Here is a 22,355-nt window from a genome sequence, read left to right as displayed (position 1 = left end):
TTTACCGATCTAACCGAGGCTAAACTAGGGAACTTCGATTTGTATTCTATAAGTTTGTCTCGAAAACTACTAGGTTATTCTATGACTACTAATGAGCTGGAAATATTAAAGAGATTTAATTTCATGCCATGTTAACAGACAAGTTGTAATTTTTAAGGTCGAGCAAAAAAGTCACCGTATCCCAGACTAAATACGGATTAACTACTTCCGAAACATCTGTATCTTATACAAGGGATAGCTGTAGTAAATGTTTATTACTTTTAATATAGGGTAGGTAATATACAGTTAACAACCCTATTTGACTTTATGGACTTACACACTGTTGTGCTTACCTTTTGTGTTTTTTTTTCTTTTTGTTCGTTGCTGTAAGAATTTTTTTGACAATATATAAATAACGTTTTATTTTATTAAATAATTTATCAAAACCGAGCGAATTATATATGAGGTACGTACTTTTTTGCTTGGAATTTATTTTTGCCTTGGTATATATTTTTTTCTTAGAGGCACATAAGTCATGCCGCTAACGTAAAAAAAATGTTTATTACAAATAAGATCAATGTGGCTAATTCCGTCATAGAGGCTATTCCGTCCATTAGCGTTATTCTCGAACGTCGAACAACGTTATATAACTTCGTCGACAAAGCAGCGATTGCTCTTAGTTTCAGCAGTCAAAAGCAAATGGCTTTTTCCTACGATTGAAAATGAAAGAAATATTCGTAGACGGAATAGTCCCTATGACGAAATTAGCCACATTGACCTTACATATTTTTTTACGCAACGCTAACCGTTCTTGCACTACAAAAGTCTTACCTTTTCATGCTAAACATCATAGATTTATAAGGCATAGATTCCTAGTCCGTACACCCCCAGTGAAGCCATTTCAAGTGCGACGTCACGTCACACTCGCATCATTGTATTCGAACGGCCCTCGCAGTACTCAAAGTCAAATCGGTCTGTGTACACCTCCCGTTTAAAAATCAAAAACTACAGGAAAGATGGTTGTTAGTACAGTGAATGGGTGTCACAACACATCATATAATAAAAACAAACCGCTTGATATTACATTTCACGCGTAAGTATCGAGTTTAATGTGATATTTTTACATAATCGTAAATACAAAAATCCAAATTTTCGTCAGCCGCCATTTCTTCTAAATGTTGCCAGTGTAGTGAATATTTTTTCCTCCAAATGGGACATGACGTCTACATTCTAAAATAAATACGCTCAATGAAATTTCATTGTATAGTTATAGAAAATTATAATTAAGTTAATTATTTAGGTAAGTATTTACTTTTTTCTTATTTTTATTTTGTGTCATGTTCGTTTCAGTTTTCTGACTGACCTACTTCTGTCTGCGAGATGGAAGGAAAGAAATAGACTAAATCGGAATGACGCAATATGAAAACATTGGAAACGGACTAAACACAGTCGAATATGCTCTGTCCTATTTAAATTTATTCTTATTATTTTATTATGCACATTTGTTAAATAAATAAAAATAGTAAAAACTTATCAGCTATTTATTTAATACTTATTTCACAAAGTACAGAAATGCAATAATTCCTAAAATAAACAAAAAGCTTTTGCTACAAAATCGAATCTACACACTTCCAAATTATTAATAACCAAGTGTGGATGTTGTTAAAATTCCCCTACTTTGAGAGAAGTAAATGAATACTGGCAACATATTTTGTATGTATGTGTGTGTTTGCTGAGCGTAAAACACGAGCGTTCCACGCACACATCGATCGTGTTTCGGCTTCACTTTTGGCAGGTTAGCCGTATGGAGACTATCTGTCTATGCGTTATTAGTTTAAGCTAAACATAAACCTAAAGAAAAAAAATCCAGACGTTGGACGATCAGACTGCGCACACTCGCTCTCTGTAACGATGGTCGCACGCCTTTTTAAATTACCTTCATTTTGTCGGCCAAGTCAAAGGGAACCCAAAGGGCCGAAGTGGCCCTATTAGGTCCACTTCCCTTTGTCAGGTCGCTGGGCGTGTCTTTTCAGATAGGAATTGGGTCGACACATCAAAGCTCACCTTATGTATTGTAAATGCCAATTTTGTAACGTTGGAACCGGAAAGGAATTTTATTTATATGCTTTAAAGAATATGTACTTGAGCTGAAAGCGCTTCGCTGCATCTTGAGTTTGTATCCGTTTTTAAATTTTGTATTATACTTTGTGTGTGAGGTAGTTACTTAAAGATGCTAATTAAACTTGGTGTGTAAAACCGATTGGGTAATGCATGAATTTTCTATGGTATCGCTTAGGCTAACTTTAAAATGATTGCTACTATGCTGTACTTAAATACCGTAAAATGGGGTGAGTTGGCTGAAATTTGACTTTCAAACCTCGATAAAATTTTATTTTTACATGTGAAAACTGAATGGCGTATATAATAAGTGGTTTGGACGTTTGTATTTTAGTTTGTATTTTATTTTGGGTAGCTCCATTTCATAACTTTGACGATAAAGAGGAAAACCCACCTCACCCCGTAGTAATTGTATAGTAAATAACCCTCGTATTTGGGGTGAGAGGGTTTTTCATACAAAGGTGATTTTGGAAGATTGTTGGATCGATTTTTTTTTATTATGCGTATTACTATAGCCCCATTTTAAATTGGAATACATTATTTTTGTAGCAGTAGCCTTAAAATCCCTTCTCACCCCTCTCTCAAACCTTCTCTCCCCATTCATAACCCAACTCTCCCCGCGAAACCTACTCACCCCGTTTTACGGTACTTATTTGCTAAATGTTCGATCAAAAAATACTGCATTTGGTGATATTAGAAAATGAGAAACTTTGGTTTGAGACGTTATATACCTACCTATACCGGGTGTGGTCTGTAATATGAGCAAAAAATTTAAACTGTAGGCTATACTCCTCATACTGACCAACATTTTTTCAGCAACTTTTAAAAATAACTTGTGGTTTGATTTTTAATACACTTTAAAGTTTATTCTAAGACGCAATGTATTGCGAATTTTGTTATGGCGTGACAACTGTGACGTCTGTGACAAGCAACGTCAATCACAATGATATGTCGTGGCGATGGCGTCCATTGAAGATAGTATTTATTTTGTATGAAAAATGGAGAGTGTTTATACTTCATAATTTTTAAAAGTTGTTGAACGAAAGTGTCACCGTTTGAGGAGTACAATCTATGTTTTAATTATTTGCTCATGTTACAGGCCACACCCGGTATATGGGGTGATAAAATAATGCATCGCAACAGAAGCTATTCTATCATAATTATGAATACACACTCATGAATTAAATGGTATAAATTTATAAATTATGTTTTTCTGTTGTATTTATAAATTAAACGTAATAAGAATGTGATCAAAGTTTAAGAGAACCACTGGAATCTTGTCTGAAGGCAGTGCCTTCGAATGACCTGAATCCGGGGGAGGCTGCGGCGGCGGGGGTGGCGCGCGGGGGCGATCGATGGGTCGCCATGGCAACCGCGACGTCTGCCGAGGAGCCTGCGCTCTACTGTCCCTTTCTGTCTCGCCTTGATAATCATATCACATGGCCTGCATGAGCAGAGCGGCTTAGATACCCAGCGGTTTTAAAGGAGTTTAAACTTTAAGAGAACGAATTAAGGTTAGGATTCGCTTGGGACTGGTGAATTAAGTCGTCCTTTCAGAATTGTAAGTGCATCTTCGTGCGATATATTATAAGGAAGAAACTGTTTCTAGAACGGACAAAGACAAACCGCCGTTGATGATTACACGAAAAGCGAGTCTTTGTTTTAAAAGTTAAAGTGCATTATTGCATGTGGTTTATTGGGATGTGTTTGTTGTAACTTTGTCTATGTGTGGCGACTGCGGTAACCAGTGGGTGGCTTAACAAGATATTTGGGGTTTGTTTGAGCTCTGTTAACATCTGGCCCCTTAATTTATAGGAAGGGTGAACTCTGCTTTACCGTTAAAGGTGTTGTAATTAATAATTTATTTCGTCCGTGATTGCTTGCGGTGTTGTGAGGGGTTCAGAGCGTGTCTGCAGAAATTCGCCGCAGCTTCCTGTCATTAGGGAGTTCGCTGCGGTTAAAAGTTTTAACTTAAAACATTCAGTTCCTCTAGTAAACGTAGTTGAGAATAAAGAAAGTTGGGGTATTATGTATTAGGTTCGTATTTCTTGTCAAGCGGTTAATGCTATGTACTTATGGGTATGATTGTAAGTAAGTTGGGGTAATTTGAAATCGGAGATAAGTCTTTTGTAATTCCGATTCGCGTGTAGTAGATACTTTTTGTTGCTGGTAACATTGTTTCAACTGAAATTTACCTGTATCCTGTCTTTCAGTAGTCTATCTCCACTTGAAGTGCGAAGTCAGTGTGTTTACACGGTTCTAGAAACTATATAAATCTTAACCCGCCACTATCACTTCAGTCTTTTATTGTTGATATAATATATTTACAAAGTATTTATTACTCATTGCTACTGTATTACCTCATCTATCAAGATTACTGAATTCGTAAGTAATCTTTGTATTTTATTTTACGGTAGTTCTAATACTTACCTAATATGCAACTTGTATTACAACACTGCTCATCTCATTAAAAATCAATCCATCTTAGCCCAACGCACCATTAGGTACTCATGAGTATGTAATTATTAAACGAAAAAACAATTATATCGGTCCTTACCGATACTATTGTTTCAACGTCTAACCCTGACATCGAAAAACATCCCTATAAAATTTTGAATATGTATGGCAAACAGGGCGTCCCCTGCCGCAGTGAACATTAATCACTCATAAAAAAGACACGACCAGCTCTCTATCTAACATCAACCTTATTTACAAGACCCACAAGTTCCAACGTCTCCGAACGGAGACATTCAGCCAAGATTTCTAATTCTCCTGGCATTCGCCGCGCCTACAGTCGAGAAAGCCCACGGCTACTTTAGGAACCAGTTTTATTCACGGTATTTTAGTAACGGGCGTGGAAGCTTGAAAAAAGTGGCTTCCATCGTAATGACCGTCGTGTGACTTGTGTGTCACGGCACACTAATATTTATGTAAATTGCAGTGAATATGATTAGTCCGTCGCCTCCCTCGCTGATAATCATATTTACGGCTTCCCCCCGGCCGACCCTCCAAGGAAGTTTGGATTCGAGCGTTTGACTTGACCGTTTCAAATGTTTTCAGTGTTTGCTTTCATCGGGATGTCGAAAGGCTGCCATCCTTCCGGGTTTGATTGGATTTTACCTAGTTTAAGGCACGTCCGCGGAATTTTGGTGGGTTATTTAAAAGTGTTCGGGTAACCAATCTACATTTTGTAAGAAGAAACATATTTTTCTAAGATGTATGAGGATAAATGTAATTTCAATATTTAGGTGCATTAAATGATGGCGGCCCTAAATATCACGTTGATATGAATCTATTATTAATTGACTGAATGGATTGATTAACTAATTGTAAGTAGGACTTTACTTCGGCATACGCTAGTAACGATAAGACGGGATGCAGCCCCTGATCTGATAACTGATAATCAGCTTAACTTTGATATCAACGAATAAAATTGGCGAAGCCACTACTAACTACTTTAAATTCAGATGATTTAAAGTGTGTTTCGTATTAAAATCGCAGTGGATGAGAGTAGGCTGATGATGATGATGATCATGATTATGAAAGTGTGTTCATAAACAATTGTTACTGTAAATATCTATCTCATTCGATTAGCCTACTATCAAATAGGTAACTAAATAAAACGTAGGTAAAGTATCTATGACAAGAACACAATTATGCTTTGCCTAACTATTGAAGGTATTTGTCTCTTCGTTAGTAGCTTTAATTGCGCCCAAAGAGGAGTATAATATATAGGACAATTTGCGCCTACCCATTAACCATGTCATAGACTATAAACCGGACTGAAGTATTCCTGATAGGCCAGTCTATTCTGCAAGTAAATCGATACTAACATCTTACTTAATTCCATTGTGGCGATAATCTATAGGTTTATCGGGCCACTGGCCCGAGCGTATCGAATGCTACCGCACTCAGCATATTTGCCATAAGTACGTTTAAAATTTTTAACAATTCTTCACCTTATGTCACGTGAAAAAAGGTATACCATTTAATGATTTTCCGATATAGTTATGCTGTAGGCTTGCGCGATAGAATGGCGGGCTTATGTCCCATTGTTACATCTGACTATTGCTGCTTAGCATGTGGGTTATGTCTGGAATATGTAAGGGTCAATTCAAATGTACCTATAGTGCAATACTGTGGTGGGTAATGTATTATAAAAGTTTTTGCTGTAGCGACATGCATAATATTCTCCCATTGAAAGGATTATCGGAATTAAGTATACAAAAAATTATGTAGATCGAGAAAAAATAGACATACATGCGAAAGCTAGTACAGTCGACGCCAAAGATAGATTTACATTTTTCGCCTTATTATAAGGGAGTAAGGTGCAAAAGTGCAAACATATCTTTGACGTCGACTGTACCTACATATTATCTGACTGTTTGTCTGTTTCTTATCTTTTACAGCTGAAATATTTTTTTATTGTTACAGCAGTCATTATTATCAAGTGAATAATTTATCAAATTTATTATCAAACTTAAGAAAACCTTTGAATTAATTATTACATAGATAAATTGTATATCTAGTTTAATTTACTAACCGTATTAGATTTACACACGTATTACAGGCCACACCCGGTATAATTTTTGACATCACAATAAATAATAAATCGGTATGTCAAATATAACCACTAAGTACTTTTACCTCTATGTTAAGTAGTTAAATCCTTGTTATTATGTTACTCTTTATTCTCTATGATTGACTGATTTGATGAAAAAAGGTTTTTTGTCAGCAAGATTGTATCATTTGTATTATAAGTAATTATAAGACATAGTATTTTCTTTTTGTGTCAAGATAAGTACTACCACCAAACCACTGTAATGTTGTAATCCTGAACAGGCGTGGACACATTAATGAAATGTAGTTTTGTTTATTGTTGTCATTTGATACTATTCAACGAAATAACTCAAAAGTTTCACGATAATTGCCTGCCCTTCCTGTAGCGTTTTCAATACGACCGTGTCAAGCTGTCTTGTGCATGCAGATTATGCATATGATATTTATAAGTACAAATGTACATATAATACGAATTTTAAAGACCGATAATACGAGTATATGTCCAGACGAAGACTGCTCTGGGCTGATTGATGCTGATGAAGACGAATATTGTTATTATCCATATAATTGATGGGCAAATTGACGAAAACTGAGCACGGCATTTTCCTCTTCATGTAAGTGAATAGGTAAAGTATATGTGTATACCTAAGGTGCAGGGGGACAATTTCGACTGCGGGGAAATTTTAACTCAACCCGCCTGCACCTTTTTAGTTACTATTATATTTTAAATGTATGTACCTACTGATAATGTTTAAGTAGTATGTTTCCTATTTTCAGTAAAACCTTCTCTTATATGAAAAGCGGCAGAATTGGGTTTAAGGCAGATGAAAAATAAAGGGCACATAATCTTTTTTAATACAGTTGCTCAAAAAGTGCTACTTTACGTAGCTGTTTAGCGTGCGGAAAGTTGGTTATCTCGAACTAGTGCTTTTTACTTTTCCAATTTTTTTAAATTTATACTTGTTCCAATTCACGACTACTTATTGATGAGTGTTAATATTAGTTTCCTTTAAACGTCGTAATCAGCATAAAAACCTACCGTTAATGTAAGAATACGAAAAATATTACATATTTCATATTTAATTACTTACCTCTTCATCATTATAACACGTTTATTTTTTAATATTCAATATTGAAAATTCCGTTCTTAATAAGTTGACTGAATGGAACGGAATAGCTGCCAAACGCCCATAGATATAATATACTTAAAGACGACGTCTAACCGAGCTGTCACTGTTACCACTTTTGTTTAGTGTACGATTAACAATGTTTTTCTTATTTTTTCGCAACTGTATTAAAAAACGTCGTTCGATACACGTGCGGAAATGTCATTCTTCACTCGTCCCGAGTCTTGCCACTCGCCTGCGGCTCGTGGCAAGATATCTCGGTACTCGTGAAGTAATGACATACCTTCCGCACTAGCATCGAAATGTACCGTAGCTGCGAAAATGTATTTCACAGGTAAGTACGTATTATACTAATATATTTCACCAGAGGCGTAGCTAGAGGATATGGCGCCCGGGGCAGACACCAAATTTGCGCCCCCCCCCCTTCCCACCAAACGAAATGAACTAACGAAACGAAAAACAGTTATTTTTTTGCTTATTAAAGTTTACTTTTAATTTAGACAAATACAGTTTACCTATGTTTTTTTAGTGCATCGGTGGCTAACAACCTTACGACCTACCTGATGGTTAGCGGTCACCGCATCCCATGGACGCGTCTACACTCCAGGGGTGTTACATGCTCGTTGCCGACCATTTTAAAACTTATAAAGTTCTTTTTTGGAGATCTCCTTAGACTGAAAGGTTCAATATCGCTTGTGAGTTTGGGATCGTAGACTATTCATAGGTACAGCGCGCCTTTGGGCTGATTTGAAGGGTCCAAGGTGGCATGTGCTGAGTTTTTTTGGATACGAGCGCAGCCTACCCAGCAAGGTGGCTACGAAATTATTGGACGTCACTGATGGAGATGTCAATACCGATCGAGGCTCCCAATACTCCCTGACATGGGACGCGCAAAATTGAGTCTTAGTGGGATTGTATTGGACTAAATTGTCCCGATCCCAAACTGAAACTCTAGATAGAATGCTCTCGATACCTGACACAGGTTTTTCACAGACCGAGTGATGTTGGCAAAGGCATGTGTTATACAGGGTGGTCCAACACTTGACGTTCAAAAATTTTTTTTACATTGCTGACGCTGTGGGCTATTAGAATACGTATCTGTGTTACCCGACTTTTGCAAGGCGGAGAGGTAGTCTTTTGCCCATTTTGGCGCCCCCCCCTTGGACGGCGCCCGGGGCACGTGCCCCCTCCAACCCCCCCCTAGTTACGCCACTGTATTTCACTAATTAAATAAGCTATGTCCCTATTATATTTAACGTTCTTATCATAGTCAAGTTTTTTGACAATTTGTCCAGATAATTTTCGAGGCCACATTTACTATGAAATTAAAAGGTCCGTGTTACATTAAAGGACCTAGCAGACTTACGTCGTTGTGATGAAGGGGCTCTATACAGGCGTTATCGGGTGGCGTGCTCCGGGGTATTGACCCGCGATTAAGGCCAGTGAACATAGAACGCTGGAGTTAGATGATGAATATCTCCTTTACTTTGACAGGCTGTGAAGATACTTAGTAAAATACCATCAAAATTCATATTTTGGATAGTTATATGCCCAATAGTTAGGTAGTAATAGTGATAGTGACGCTTGGTGGTCAGTTGATGATATGTCGACATTCGGCGCTATTCGGGAAATGAATTAGAGATTAACTAGAAACGATATAGTAAAGATATGTGACGTCCCACGGGTGAAGGTACCTTATGCCGGTTGGCGCTTACGCTATTATTAACGCCGCTCCAATATTATTGCGGCGCTATGCGACGTAAGCGCCGGCCGCTATAAGGTACCTTTTTCTGTGGAACGACACATATCTTCACTATTTCATATCTAGTGAGTCTCTAATTCATTTCTCGAATCCAGCTGATTGGTTAAGTTTGGCCTTATTCACTGAGCATGAGAGAGGTCGTATCAAGAGTGAAGCATATCAGTTTTAAGCTTGGCCAAAAATGTTTTCGTAAAACAGGCTGTTCTCCTCTATAGTTCGCATTTTTGAACCGATTCACGTGCAATTTTCTGAGCAGCAAGCCTATTATGGATCGCTTTATCCACGTGATAAAACAACTGTCACTTTTTAACTCTGCGGGATAGAAAGAGACGGACACCGTTTTATCACGCTGTCACGTAGACAAATACGACCATCATATCCGTACAGGTTTGATATTTGTATTTGGAATTTTCAAAATGGCAGAGCCACGGGGGTTATCAAGGTCTACAGGTCACCATGTTATTACTTAGGTCCATTCGTAGGTTATTAAACTAATAAACAGCTAGTCTAATCACAGCAAAACATCTCAATCTAATAACAACACGCAGAATAACCCAAAACATAGCTTTTAATTAAAATGCAGCGAAAAAATTTGCTTTCCCCTATTTGAAATAGTCAACCTAAATAAGTATAGGTATTGCCAACATGTTCCAAATTCAATGTTACTAAGGTTTCTTCCAGTGGAAAAGTTCATAAAACTTTTAGAGCACTTTTGACCGCCTTCGATCTAACCTGGTTAAGAAATTACAATCTCTGACTCTAGTTAGCAAAGTTTGTTTCATTATTTGAAACTTAAGTTTGCCATCGATAAAAAAACATTGAAGGTTAAAATAAATGGCAATCTAAGTATAAATATTTATTTCAATTTCGTAGTGCTTCAGTAGATTCTTGTCGTTTTAAAAGCAAAAACATTAGGTAGGTTACCTAAGTAAGAAAAAACCTAAATAAATTCAGGAAAGTAGATCTAATATTTAAGTTTTATTGCTAAATGAAATTAATTGCTGTATGAAATCTTATTTTTGAAACCTGAGTAAGAAATGTATTCACTGCCATAGTCTAGTTTTTCTTCAAAATAATATAGGTCTTTTTATAGTACCTTTAATTTAATAGGTATTTATTTGTTAGGTAAATAATACAAATAAATGAAGAAACTTTTACTTTAGTCCTTTATTTAATCTATACGTGTAAATTGGCCGTGTAGAGCCTGCGAATAATAACCTAAAAATATCATGAAACAGTTTGATAGGTGTTTATATTAATTTTATTGTATTCGTAGTCAAAGGATAGTCAGCAAAAAATATTTCTATAAACAAAACTTAAATATGAAACCGTCGTGCTTCTGGTAGAGTTATAAAAAGGTTGCAGTAGAGTAAAAAGTGGTAAGGCTGCATGGGCACCATAGCGCGCCATGGCGTCACAAGACGGCCGGCTGACAGTTGTCGAGTGGCCGCCAGACAGCGAGCCGGTCACTATCGTTTCCCGCGTGGAAATCGCTTTCCCGCGCCCGCGACCGCACGTGAACGCAGTGTCCCGCCGGCCGCTCGCGTGACACCACGCCACTCCCTGGACGTTAGTCCCAGACGCCCGCCCGGCTCACACTGTCTCCTTAAACACGCGTTCCATTTTTAAATGAACTTTTTAAAATTAGAGTGAAATATGCGTTCCAAGGCGGTCGCGAGGAGGCTGCATTCGCAAGGTATGAAATTCTATTTTTAAAAAGTTACATTTCAGTTCTACGAAGGTCTACGAGTGCTACAAGGATGCGCAGTAGGTATAAGATAAGAGGTATGTGATGCGCTCGCCGCGCTTCGCTATTGGTCGGCGCCGCCCCCGCCAGACAAGATAGCGAGGGACATCCTCCGCTCGCTGCCAGTGAACACTCGACCGTAGCTGGACGCCTCAAAGTTTATTTCAGTTTGCTTATTGTCAGGAGGGATGTCCCCTCCGTTGTCAGTTGTCATTGGATGCGCGTTGAGGATTTTCATTATTTATTTTCATTATGTACTGTACGGAAACGTGACGCTCTTTTGTTTACGTTTGGCTTTCAGCATGGATCCGGTAAGTTTTTTTTAGATACGATTGTATTTGTTTTATTATATTTTGAAGGTAACAATTCTGATTCACGTTACCTCGTGCCAAGGAAGTTTGAGTGCCAACTTTAGACAGAAACGAAAAACGTAAACTTTGTTCAAACATCGTAACTTCAACAGCAGCTGGTGTAGAGCGGCGCGAGGGCGGGCCGTGGGCCTTATTGCGGGGCTATAGGGTCCACATTGGCAATGAAACATTGTTATCAGTAGGTAGACAGCTATTTCCCAAACATCGGTTGCACAACGGTTTGCAGAAGCAATCGTCAGTTTTTACGATGCGGTTTATGGCGGGTGACGTACACACTGTACATGGTCATTCTTGTTTGGTATACCTAGGTATTCTAGTTTCAGGAAAATTTACGGTATCTAGGTAGGTACAGTCAGCATTTATAGTAGCGAATGTATCAACGCGTCAAATACATATATGCCATCACATCGACGACTTTTCCAATTAGAGTTATATTTCGACAGTTTACATATGTTAAGGGGCCCTGATTAATAGTCCGCCGGACGGTATCGGCCTGTCAGTTAGAACAAAATATTGACAGTTCCGAACAACTGACAGGCCGAGACTGGGCCCGATTCGGATTTTGAGATAGATATCTATTAGATATCTTTTAGACATCACCAAGATACGATAACGATATGTTTAAGATCTAACATGTCAAATTTGTCATTTGCGCGATTCTCTTGAACGATTTCCACAGGATATGACTTAGATATCCAATTCGCATCTAATAGATACCTTACTATATCTAACGTAAAAGTGACATTGGTTGCCCGAATTGCGCTGCAAAAGAGAACTAGTTGATATCTAAACTATAACGTATCTAGTACGTGTCGTCTCTTGTGAATATCTTGAAGTTCGGATACGGCAGACTGTCCCCTTAAGATATATGCTACAGTCTATATAATTGTTCTACATGTAGAGTATTGTATCAGGCCTTACGAGGTTATATCAAAAGTGATATAGTAGTATACCCTATAATGGACGTGGAACCAGTAATGGGACAAAAAAACGTAATTCCTCTAAAATAAGTATCTAAAAGTAGTTTATAAACACTGGCTGTATATTATCATAAATAAGAGTCCTAGAGCTGTTTCAGTTTGAAGTTTCATTAAATTTGGTTGTTTTTTAAGAAATTGGCGTCAACCCAAAAGTTGTCGTGTCACTGAAAAAAAATACCACTACGAATTCTTAACAACTTCGCTAAGAGAGGTGAGTTAATTTATTAAATTTTAATTAATTAATACTTGATGAAAACTAGAATGTGTTTTGTTAATTGCATTTACCATGAGATAAGGTATACAACACACTATGTTGTGACTCCACAGATGTAATTAAATAGTGGTATTTGGCCCTATCCCATTATAGGAGCTGTAAAACTGCGTACCTCCTATGATGGGACAATTGACAGAATGATGCTTGCCATGCCATAATTTCATGTTTAAACAATACAGAAGGGTCATTCCATAAGAAACGCTACCAAAGGGTTGAAAAATGAAAACTGGTTTAAGAAGTCAAAACTAACCTATTTCCATAGAAAACATACCGAACCTTCATGTCACAAAAAAAAACCGAAAAAAAATGTTTTTTTATGGTAGCTCCTGTACAAAAAAAATATTTTTAATTTATTTTTGCATTTAATCCTGTGATGTGGGGTGTCGTTGGATAGATCTTTCAAAATAAATAGGTGTCACCATCAACAAGTTTTTGACTAAGTGAATATTTTCGGAAATATTCGCATCGAAAGAAAAATTATTATGATATCTTCGAGAAACAGTTTTTATTGTTAAGATGTATTTTAAAATAATTCAGCAGTTATTACTTATATTTTTAATCGAATTTATTAAAAAGACAATAATTTCAATAAAATGAGCCATAATTTCGTATAAATCTGTCTTAATTTCGTACTCGTGACACCCGAAACGAACCATGAGTAACACCCGAAACAGGTAATTTATTTTATTAAAATTAAATAAGAAGTGATACTAAGTGTTACTTCAGTGTTTCAGTAGACTATACTAACTATTATTACTTGACATAAATAAAACTGGAGCTTGCTTGTAAAAATTCGCTTAATTATGCATTTTGGTACTGATGGTCAGAAGGTATAGGCCAATTCGCGTAACGCCCGAAACAGCTACTTTTTAGTGATTCTCTCGTTATTTCTCTTATACTTTAATAATGTGCGTACAGGAAAGGAAAATATCAAAGTAGTAGATGAATCAATAGTTATAATCTCCTAGTTCCTGTTACAATATCGAATAAAACCTTATTTTATGAGTTCAAGTGTAACACCCGAAACGGTGGAATGACCCAGAAGTAAAATGTAGTTACGAAAAATGTCAATCAGGAGGTCTTCTCGGACTTCGGATAAATTAATATCGTTTTTCCAAACTTTTATTTAACTTGCTTGCGGATTAGCAAAGTAATATTTTGGTTTTAATTAATATGGATTTCCGCAAAGTAACGCCTGATTCTATTCACTATTTAACTTGCCCTGTTAGTTAGTGTGGGTCTAATCTTGGTAGCTGAATTTGAGCCACTTTTCGATTTCCGATTCAGTTGAAATTTTGTGTAAGTACGTAATTAAGTATGCAAATCGGATGATAATGCAATATTATGATAACATGGACCTGATCTGATCATGGAGACAATATCGCAATAAACCCTAACTAATTGTGTTTGGGTATATTAGAATTGTCTCGATGGATCTACTACAATAATAATTGGCTGTGGAAAGAAAAATACATTCAGCGATAAAAGCTTATACCAAAAATTGATTTTTTTGCCGTAGTTTATTCCCCATTTCAATATTTTATACTGATAGAGCAATGTCCATTATAGGGGGCCCATTACTGGATCCACGTCCATTACCGGGGGCCCATTACTGGAGCTTTGGTGTCCATGACTGGAGAAAAAAAGCATAGTTTTAATTTGTTAAATATGTGGAAACTAATTGCAGTATCTTTGATACAACACGCCTAAAACATGAAAGACGGATAGGACTTTCATCTTTTAACACGCTAAGCGGTAGACCATTTACATGTATAAGGGAATTTCATAAATACTCCAAATTTCCTCTTAAATGTCCCATGACTGGTGCTGTTACTATATAGGTAGGTTATCATGTACCTATTACCTTTATCATGTTACGGCAGCAAAACAAATGGCCAAATTTGACCACACATTCGTTTTGCTCTTCTTAATATGGTAAAAATAAAACTGCAACACGGTAAAACATCCGCGAATACATTATTTTACATATTTCACCAAGCACTTGGTAATTATTTGATAAAATTAGTTGTAAAATTATTTGGTAAAATTACACTAGTCCCCGCCCGTTACATCGTCCGCGTAGATAATGACCCTTATAACACCCCCCAGGCGGTTAATTTCGAGATAAAAAATATTCTATGTATCAACTAGTATCAAGGCTATAATTATAAACAATTTGAGTTCAAACTTTCATTGAAATCCGTTGACTTGTTCTCGCCTTACGGAGGAACCTACATCAAAATGTCTAAATACCCAAACATACAAACTATTACATTTATAACAACTTACGTGGCGTTACATATTTTTCCATTTGCTTTACGTACTTATTTACCTTCAGTGCAAAACATTTCACATTGTTTATACGGTACAAATAGGGTTGCCAGATGGTCGGGATTTGGCGGGATTCTCCCGATTTTTAGCATGTGTTCCCGATTCCCGACAAAGTGAAAAATGTCCCGAAAAACAGCTTCACGTTATAAAACAATAATTTTAAGTTCCGAACTGTCGTCGAGCGAGCGAGCTGACGTAGTGCCATTAGTGCCAATAATGTAAAATATCGTTTCATTTTAATACAATTTTATTATTTAATTTAAAGGTTTTTTTTCCCGACTTAAGTCCCAAAATCCCGAAAACTTGATATTGTTTCCCGATAATAGCGCCTTTCGATCTGGCAACCCTAGGTACAAAGGTAGATCTGTCTCTTATCTCTCATTTTATCGTGCGTGATTAAACTGTAACATAATGCATTTCACAACGGCGACCATCTCTACTCTTATTACAATGATGTTAAAGTCTGATTTCGGTAAATCTAATCACCTCGTTTAGATGCAACATCTATCCATACTTATAGTGGCTTTGAATAATTTGAATCGCTAGTGCCAGCTTTTTTATAAGGCATATAATACTACTTCACCGAACGAGCGCCCAGCGCGAGCGAAGTGTCTCTTTCAACTTGGGCGAAAATGCTTTCGTAGGTACCTATTTCAGTCCCTCACCTAACCAGGGGGCCTAGCTAAGTTGACAATCGTACAGACAAACGCTAAACGAAAAGTAAAAAGAGCGAAAAATCACTTTACATTGTACATACTTGTTTTGCCTACAAAATTTTCACTAAACTTCATCGAATATTTAGTTCCAATATTTTCATTTTGGGCTGCTTTGTTTAATCGACAATCCGTTTCAGTTTATCTCACTGTTTTTGAAAAACAGTTCATTCAATATGAATATATACTTAGATTCATTTCATTAAGCATTTTAATTGGCAAAAGTACATGATATCGCCGTTCATTTGTTCGATGTAAGTATTGTCATCTATACGTAGGTAAATAATTTATGAGTAAAAATAAATAAAATTCAAATCGAATTGATTAGGTAACTACACCATACTCGTACTAGATAATGATGCACGCAGCCTCTTATCTACACTTTAAATGTTTAAGTAGATATTTGGGTGAATAAAAACAGGAAAATGTTGCTAGTTACTACATGTACTTAATAATCAAAAGTTGAGTTGAGCAAGCGTTTTTAGAAACGGATTAGATAAAAAGTTATTAGTTATTTAGTCAAAGTAGGTAAGTACTTCCTGTTACCTGATACTTAAGTAAATTTAATTTGGAATTAAATAATTGATACTGATAATAAAATAAAAAACTTCCTACTCTTAGCTCACTTAGGTACAGAAATATGTTCACAACTTTTTTGCTCCTAACCCAAAGTCGAACGTAGCGGCTATACACACATGAAAATGTGTAAATATATTTTTCATAATGTCAATATCCAGAGAGGAAAATGGGGACTACGTTTGTTTGTAATAGTTTGTATGGACAAGCCACCGTCCCCTTTCGGGCATTGTCCAGAAGCGGAAAGTCACATACCATCATGCAGGGCCCCGCGTTAAGTAGGTATAGGTACATACCTATACTATACGGGTCAAAAATTTGACCCCATATATGTTCAGAGAACATACACATTACATAAATGAACCGTTGCGGAGATTATTTGATTTTTGTGTATTAGGTGAACCGTGCTAGCCAAACGTTTAAAACTTGATTATTTCAAAAAGTATGAATGTGGAAAGGTAAAAACAAGAAGAAACCCTAATCAAATAATGGTCAGGAGACCGAAATGTGCTACATATCTACTTATATACTAACAAGATTTCGCTGAAAACTGTCCTAATGGCTATAAATGTACGGCGTACATACTTCATTTTCGCTGAACATGGGGGTTAAATTGGTAGCATTCAAATTTAGCCTTACTTGCCTATAGGCATATGTATGCCAACGGGTAATGTTTGTATCTACTAATTGTCACCATCATAACACCTTTATATTAATTAAACGGGCAGGTATAAGAACTTTTACGATTCGGTCAATATTAATAAAAGGTTGTGTCGGTACGGGTCGTTAATATCTGGCCACATTTAATGGCTCCATAACCCTGGCGACTCTTCGGCCTGACGGGAAATTCGATCCCATCTTTTACGACTTTCACGTCCAACAGAATTTGAAACCAGTCGATGCCCTTTCATCAATAGATACGTTTAGTAAAGTCTCGTAAGTCCTGAAATATCATAATACATATCTCTATAGTTTTAGTATACATAATTGACGATCAGAATAGCTTGCAGCTGCAGCTTTGCAATCTCTCTGTAAACAAACATAAATGGGTATGAATTTCCAGGCCTCCGGACAATGGCGCTGTCCACCATAAATAAACCGAACAATATTCAATAAGTGCACCGGTTTATTCCTCCAGGAATAGCAGTCGTAAAGCTCGCAGACATACCTACGGACGGATCCTCGAATCACAATAACGCAGCAGCTCAGCAGAATCCATAATCTTATTTTTGTACCGCGCCACGAAGCGTGAATTTCGCAATTACGTGAGCCCCGATAACGACGCGCGATAGTCATCTTAAAGCTCTGCATCTTAGAGACCACTATCGCCGGACAGGACTTTCTCAAAATAAACACCTCTTGTCTGTACACGTGCGAATGTAGACTTTATCTCGGAGACGGAGAGTTACGTGGCGGGAGCGGGCGAGAGACATGGGAAAGGGCGCTCTCCGCCTCGGGAACAGGGCAGGTTATGCATCGCAGATGCGCTATCCATTGTGTTCCCTCCTATAATTTTATCGAAGCCGATTTACGATCGATTGTTCGGCCACGGTGGACAGCGGAGGTGTCCGTGTGCGCGCGCGCATGTGTGCGCGGTGCGTGCCCGCGGCCGGCCCTCGTAACTTACCTGCAGATGGCGCTCGGAAATGACGAACTCTCGCCACACAACGCTCTCGTAAATTAAGAAACGACCGACGTCTTGAACCGTGTTCTTTTCAGCTTTATTTTATGTCTCGAAAAGGAATTACGAGCGCGCTTGCCTGGGTGAAAATTTAAATTATTTCTTGTAGGAAAACTGTGGCAGATGTTTATTAGCCTCGATGACAAAACACGCTTGCGGGCAAATTGTTTTCCGGCACGGTAAAGATTGAGTTTCAATAGCCAATAAAGATTGTACAGGTCGCTGAAATCAATCGAATGTAAAACGGAGGAAATCGTTGGGCAAAGGTTTATGCTAAGATCGTTAACAGTTTGACAGACGTTTGAAATAATAACACTGGTTTGATTCCGCGAAACGGCATTATGTAGTACGAGCAACTCTATTGTTCAGGAACGAGCGACTTTAAGCGCACTTTTGCTATAAACACTTAGAATTGCAAACAACGTGTCGAAGCTTTGAAATGGTAGTTCCTTGATTCTTTGAACCAATTGTTGTCACAGTTTTGCGAGATCAAAGACTTACTGACGTGTTGTCTAATGGCATGAAACTATAAGCTTACATTGTTGCTTCTGTTTTAGGATTAGGTACATACATACTATTGTAAAGGATAGTACCAACAAGCAAAGTGTACAATTTTGCTTCAATCATTTACATAAGTATTTACGAGTAATTAATTTAAAATCAGGCTGATACATTTTTAACCGACTTCAAAACAAGGAGTAATTCTACCCTTTTTATATGATGTTACTATAGAACTCCGTCATCTCTGAACCGATGACTTGACAAAAGTGGGACAAACCTGGCACGATACACTGAGGGAATTGCGAATTGAGGGAACTCCTCAAATCTTGATGGATTCAAACTGGAAACGAACCTATAGTGCGAAACTTTTTAGTGATATAAGTCCTTGGACAGACAGGAACGAGTCCTCCAGAATGCCGCAGCTGTCATAACAAAAACTTAATAAACTAAAAATGGAAAAATAAACCTTTTTTTAAACTAAAACTTAAATATCCCTTTGCGCCTAGCAACTGATATAAGTCAGTGCCTAGTGAAATAGTTACAATACCGGTCAATAATTCGGATTATAGAGATATTTATTGATAAAACATATTTGTCTCATATTTTACATGTAATTTTTTGATACTTCCATACAACTAATGGACAGCTTATCTTATCGACTTGGTACCGACTTCTAACGCATGATCGGTTTTCACTATAAGGTTGATCTTGAGTTGTTTTCCCACTGCTCTTGACCAGCGAGTGTGTTCTTGTTTTATTTTGAAACTATGCATATAGTTTTCAACACGTCACGGTTCATACTATAGACAGTGGATAAGTGGAAACTTCGTCAGAGCGGTCGTAGGCGACGGGCATAATTGCAGCGTCTAGGAAACGAGGTCGCCGAATGGGGCTTCTCGAGCTTTTCAATTCAGTGTGTGCATGAGGCAATGCTTGCGATGCACCACTTCATGCGGTTTGAGTTCGGATGATGCTGCCTGCTGAGGAAATACTAGTTGTGGAAAACTAGTTTCAATTCAGATTTTGTTTGGTGGTTAGGCTAATAAGGAGGTAAACAGAGCACTGCTCCTACCGTAGGGTCTGTGCGGAAAGAGAAGAGTCGTAGAATGTATGGGCTCCCCTACATTTCACGACACAGACCCTACCTACTTATTATCTTCAAGGATAATTTTAGTATTTCATGGAATATTTTTATAATAAGTTTTAGTGAACCCTGTAGATTAGGTAAATACCTAATTTTAACGGCAACAATGAAACATACACCTACTTAGAAGTAACATAGCATAGCTTGGCTACTTAGATACCTCTACAAATAATTATACACGTGTACACCATAATCTGAAGATAACTAATACAGAAACTAACATTATCAAATAGAACATATCCATCATTATCTTCTTATCAAGTCTATTTATACTCATAGCAAATGTAACATATCTATCGTCGCACAGACACGAGGTTTCGCCATTAGTGGAAGAAAGGGTGGGACGGAGCCCCTAATGACCAAGAAGCTAATGACATGTCTGAATATGCCCTCGGCAAAACGTAATCACCATCTGACTCACGCGTCATTCATAGGTATGTCTGGGTAACATGAAAATTACACACTTACAGTGTTTCGGGATTCTATACTCTTTATTTTCACTTTAAATAAAAAAGTAAGTATTATCCACACACAGATAATTTTTAGGTCATCATCATCATCATCATCTTAGCCATAAGACGTCCACTGCTGAACATAGGGTGGGGATTTTTAGGTACTCACTCATAACTTAATGGCGCAGAAAAAAAATCAAATTATATACATAAATATCATTCATTTTTCACTTTACTTAAAGTACGTAACATAACGTTTTATAAGATGCACTAAAGAAGCAGTGTGAATATAAACATTTAGCAAGTATACATATTTGTTAGTACCATAGACAAAACTGAAAGTTGATAATAAACATTTTATGAACAATAAAAAATCACGTTGCTCTTTCAATTAGCAGGCGCACATGTTTCTATATATTCGGTATGTTTCTATATGTTCGTTATGTTTCTATAAGTATGTATGTATATTAGTTAGAGTATCCGTTTCTTTAGCATGCTCGAAAATCTGAACAGTTCTATGGATTTAGTTCGTTAAGTTAATTAAAGTTCATCATCATCATCATTTCAGCCTATATACGTCCCACTGCTGAGCACAGGCCTCCTCTCTCATGCGCAAGAGGGCTTGAGCTATAGTGCCCACGCTAGCCCAATGCGGATTGGGATTTAATTAAAGTTAATGCCGACTATTTAAATAGTTTCATTGGTGCTAGTCTGAATCGAAATTTAGATATGAATCATCACAATCACATCGTCATTTTTGTTAATATTGTTGAAATATCCAAGCCCCGGATAAAAAACCCAAAATTACGTGTTATAATATGTATATCGATATGGAAACTATATTGATGCGATCACTGCGCTCGATCTTAGGCAGCATTCCGTTCCAATCCTAGATCGGATTATTCGGGCTCAGTGACGCACGCACATCAATGAAAGAATGATCCACGGCACGGGCCAAATGTGCCTTCCTGCCAAACAATGTTACCTTCTGTACACATATTTCTGCTATTAAGTTGTATGATATATGCAACGTGAAAAGCATTCTAAAAATAATACACACCCTTTAATCTGTTATCCGTGTATAATAAGGATCCTGACTAGCAATGTACCAGTTGCAGAAGTTACTCAAAAATTTAGTAACATTCTCGGGAATTACCGGAATCGAAAATTTAAATTAAATTTCCAATGAGAATATTCCCTATGAGAATTATCAAAAAATGTACTATTAGTATTATTTTAATAAACTCGTAAATAAGACAGTCAGTTAAAATAATTGATAACGGCGGTGTCCAGCGACTTCCTGAATAATTTTTATAGTTCGTAAAATTTATGTTCTGAGAACATTCGGTATGGAAAATTTCGCAACTTTGGAAACTTCTCCTTGGTGCATTGCTAATCCTGACCGAATTGTAAGCCATCCTTTTAAATTTTTATCGAGAACGAATTTTTCTGCGCCATACTTGTACAACATAACCGAGGTTTTACCAACACGTGCAGATGTAGTACATAATTATTTTTCATCGTATTTTTACGGAAACTTACGAACGTGTCTTACTATTTCGGTCAGTCTCTGTACAAAAAGTACTGACATTGACTGAACTAGCATGACAAATAAATACAAACGTTCCCAGAAAATACGATGGAAAACAATTATCCCCGGGCTACATCTGTATCAAAGGTTTTAGTCGTTATTATACCAGAAGTTAGGCAAAGGTGAACCTTTTTTCATAGCTTTTAGTTTTCGTTACATTGTCACGTTGTTATTTGGAATTTGCTTTGAACTGTGACTTTTTTATGGGACTAGCATTGGTATTTACTATCGGAAAATATGGTGTCATAATCAGTTCGGATGGTAAGTTTTCGATTTGCCATAATATTTTAATAATAATCCACTTATTGCACTAATTTTTAATACTAGAAAAATCTATGGACTTGAGGACAATGGAAAACCTATTCTTGCATAGAGCTGAGCACAAAGGTTCGTTACAGGTAGATTACTAAGCGCTGTATCACCGAGATAGCTTATCTCTGAGTCACTC

At 37.1% G+C, this 22,355-nt stretch overlaps 1 protein-coding gene across 3 annotated transcripts in view; it reads left to right on the top strand.

Annotated features, from left to right (window-relative positions):
• The first annotated feature begins 10,923 nt into the window (after positions 1–10,923).
• LOC134672469 (histone-lysine N-methyltransferase MECOM-like) overlaps positions 10,924–22,355 on the top strand; it is a 134,391-nt gene continuing 122,959 nt past the window's right edge. For all 3 annotated transcript variants that reach the window (XM_063530401.1, XM_063530403.1, XM_063530400.1), the window contains exon 1: positions 10,924–11,242. In XM_063530401.1, coding sequence (XP_063386471.1) covers positions 11,203–11,242 — 40 coding nt within the window. In that variant the 5' untranslated portion in view covers positions 10,924–11,202. The remainder of the gene's footprint in view (positions 11,243–22,355) is intronic.

The sequence above is a fragment of the Cydia fagiglandana genome, chromosome 17 (genome assembly GCF_963556715.1).
Source record: "Cydia fagiglandana chromosome 17, ilCydFagi1.1, whole genome shotgun sequence".
NCBI classification, from domain to species: Eukaryota; Metazoa; Arthropoda; class Insecta; order Lepidoptera; family Tortricidae; genus Cydia; species Cydia fagiglandana.
Note: the sequence above shows the minus strand (reverse complement) of the source record. Positions and strands in the feature narration are given on the sequence as shown.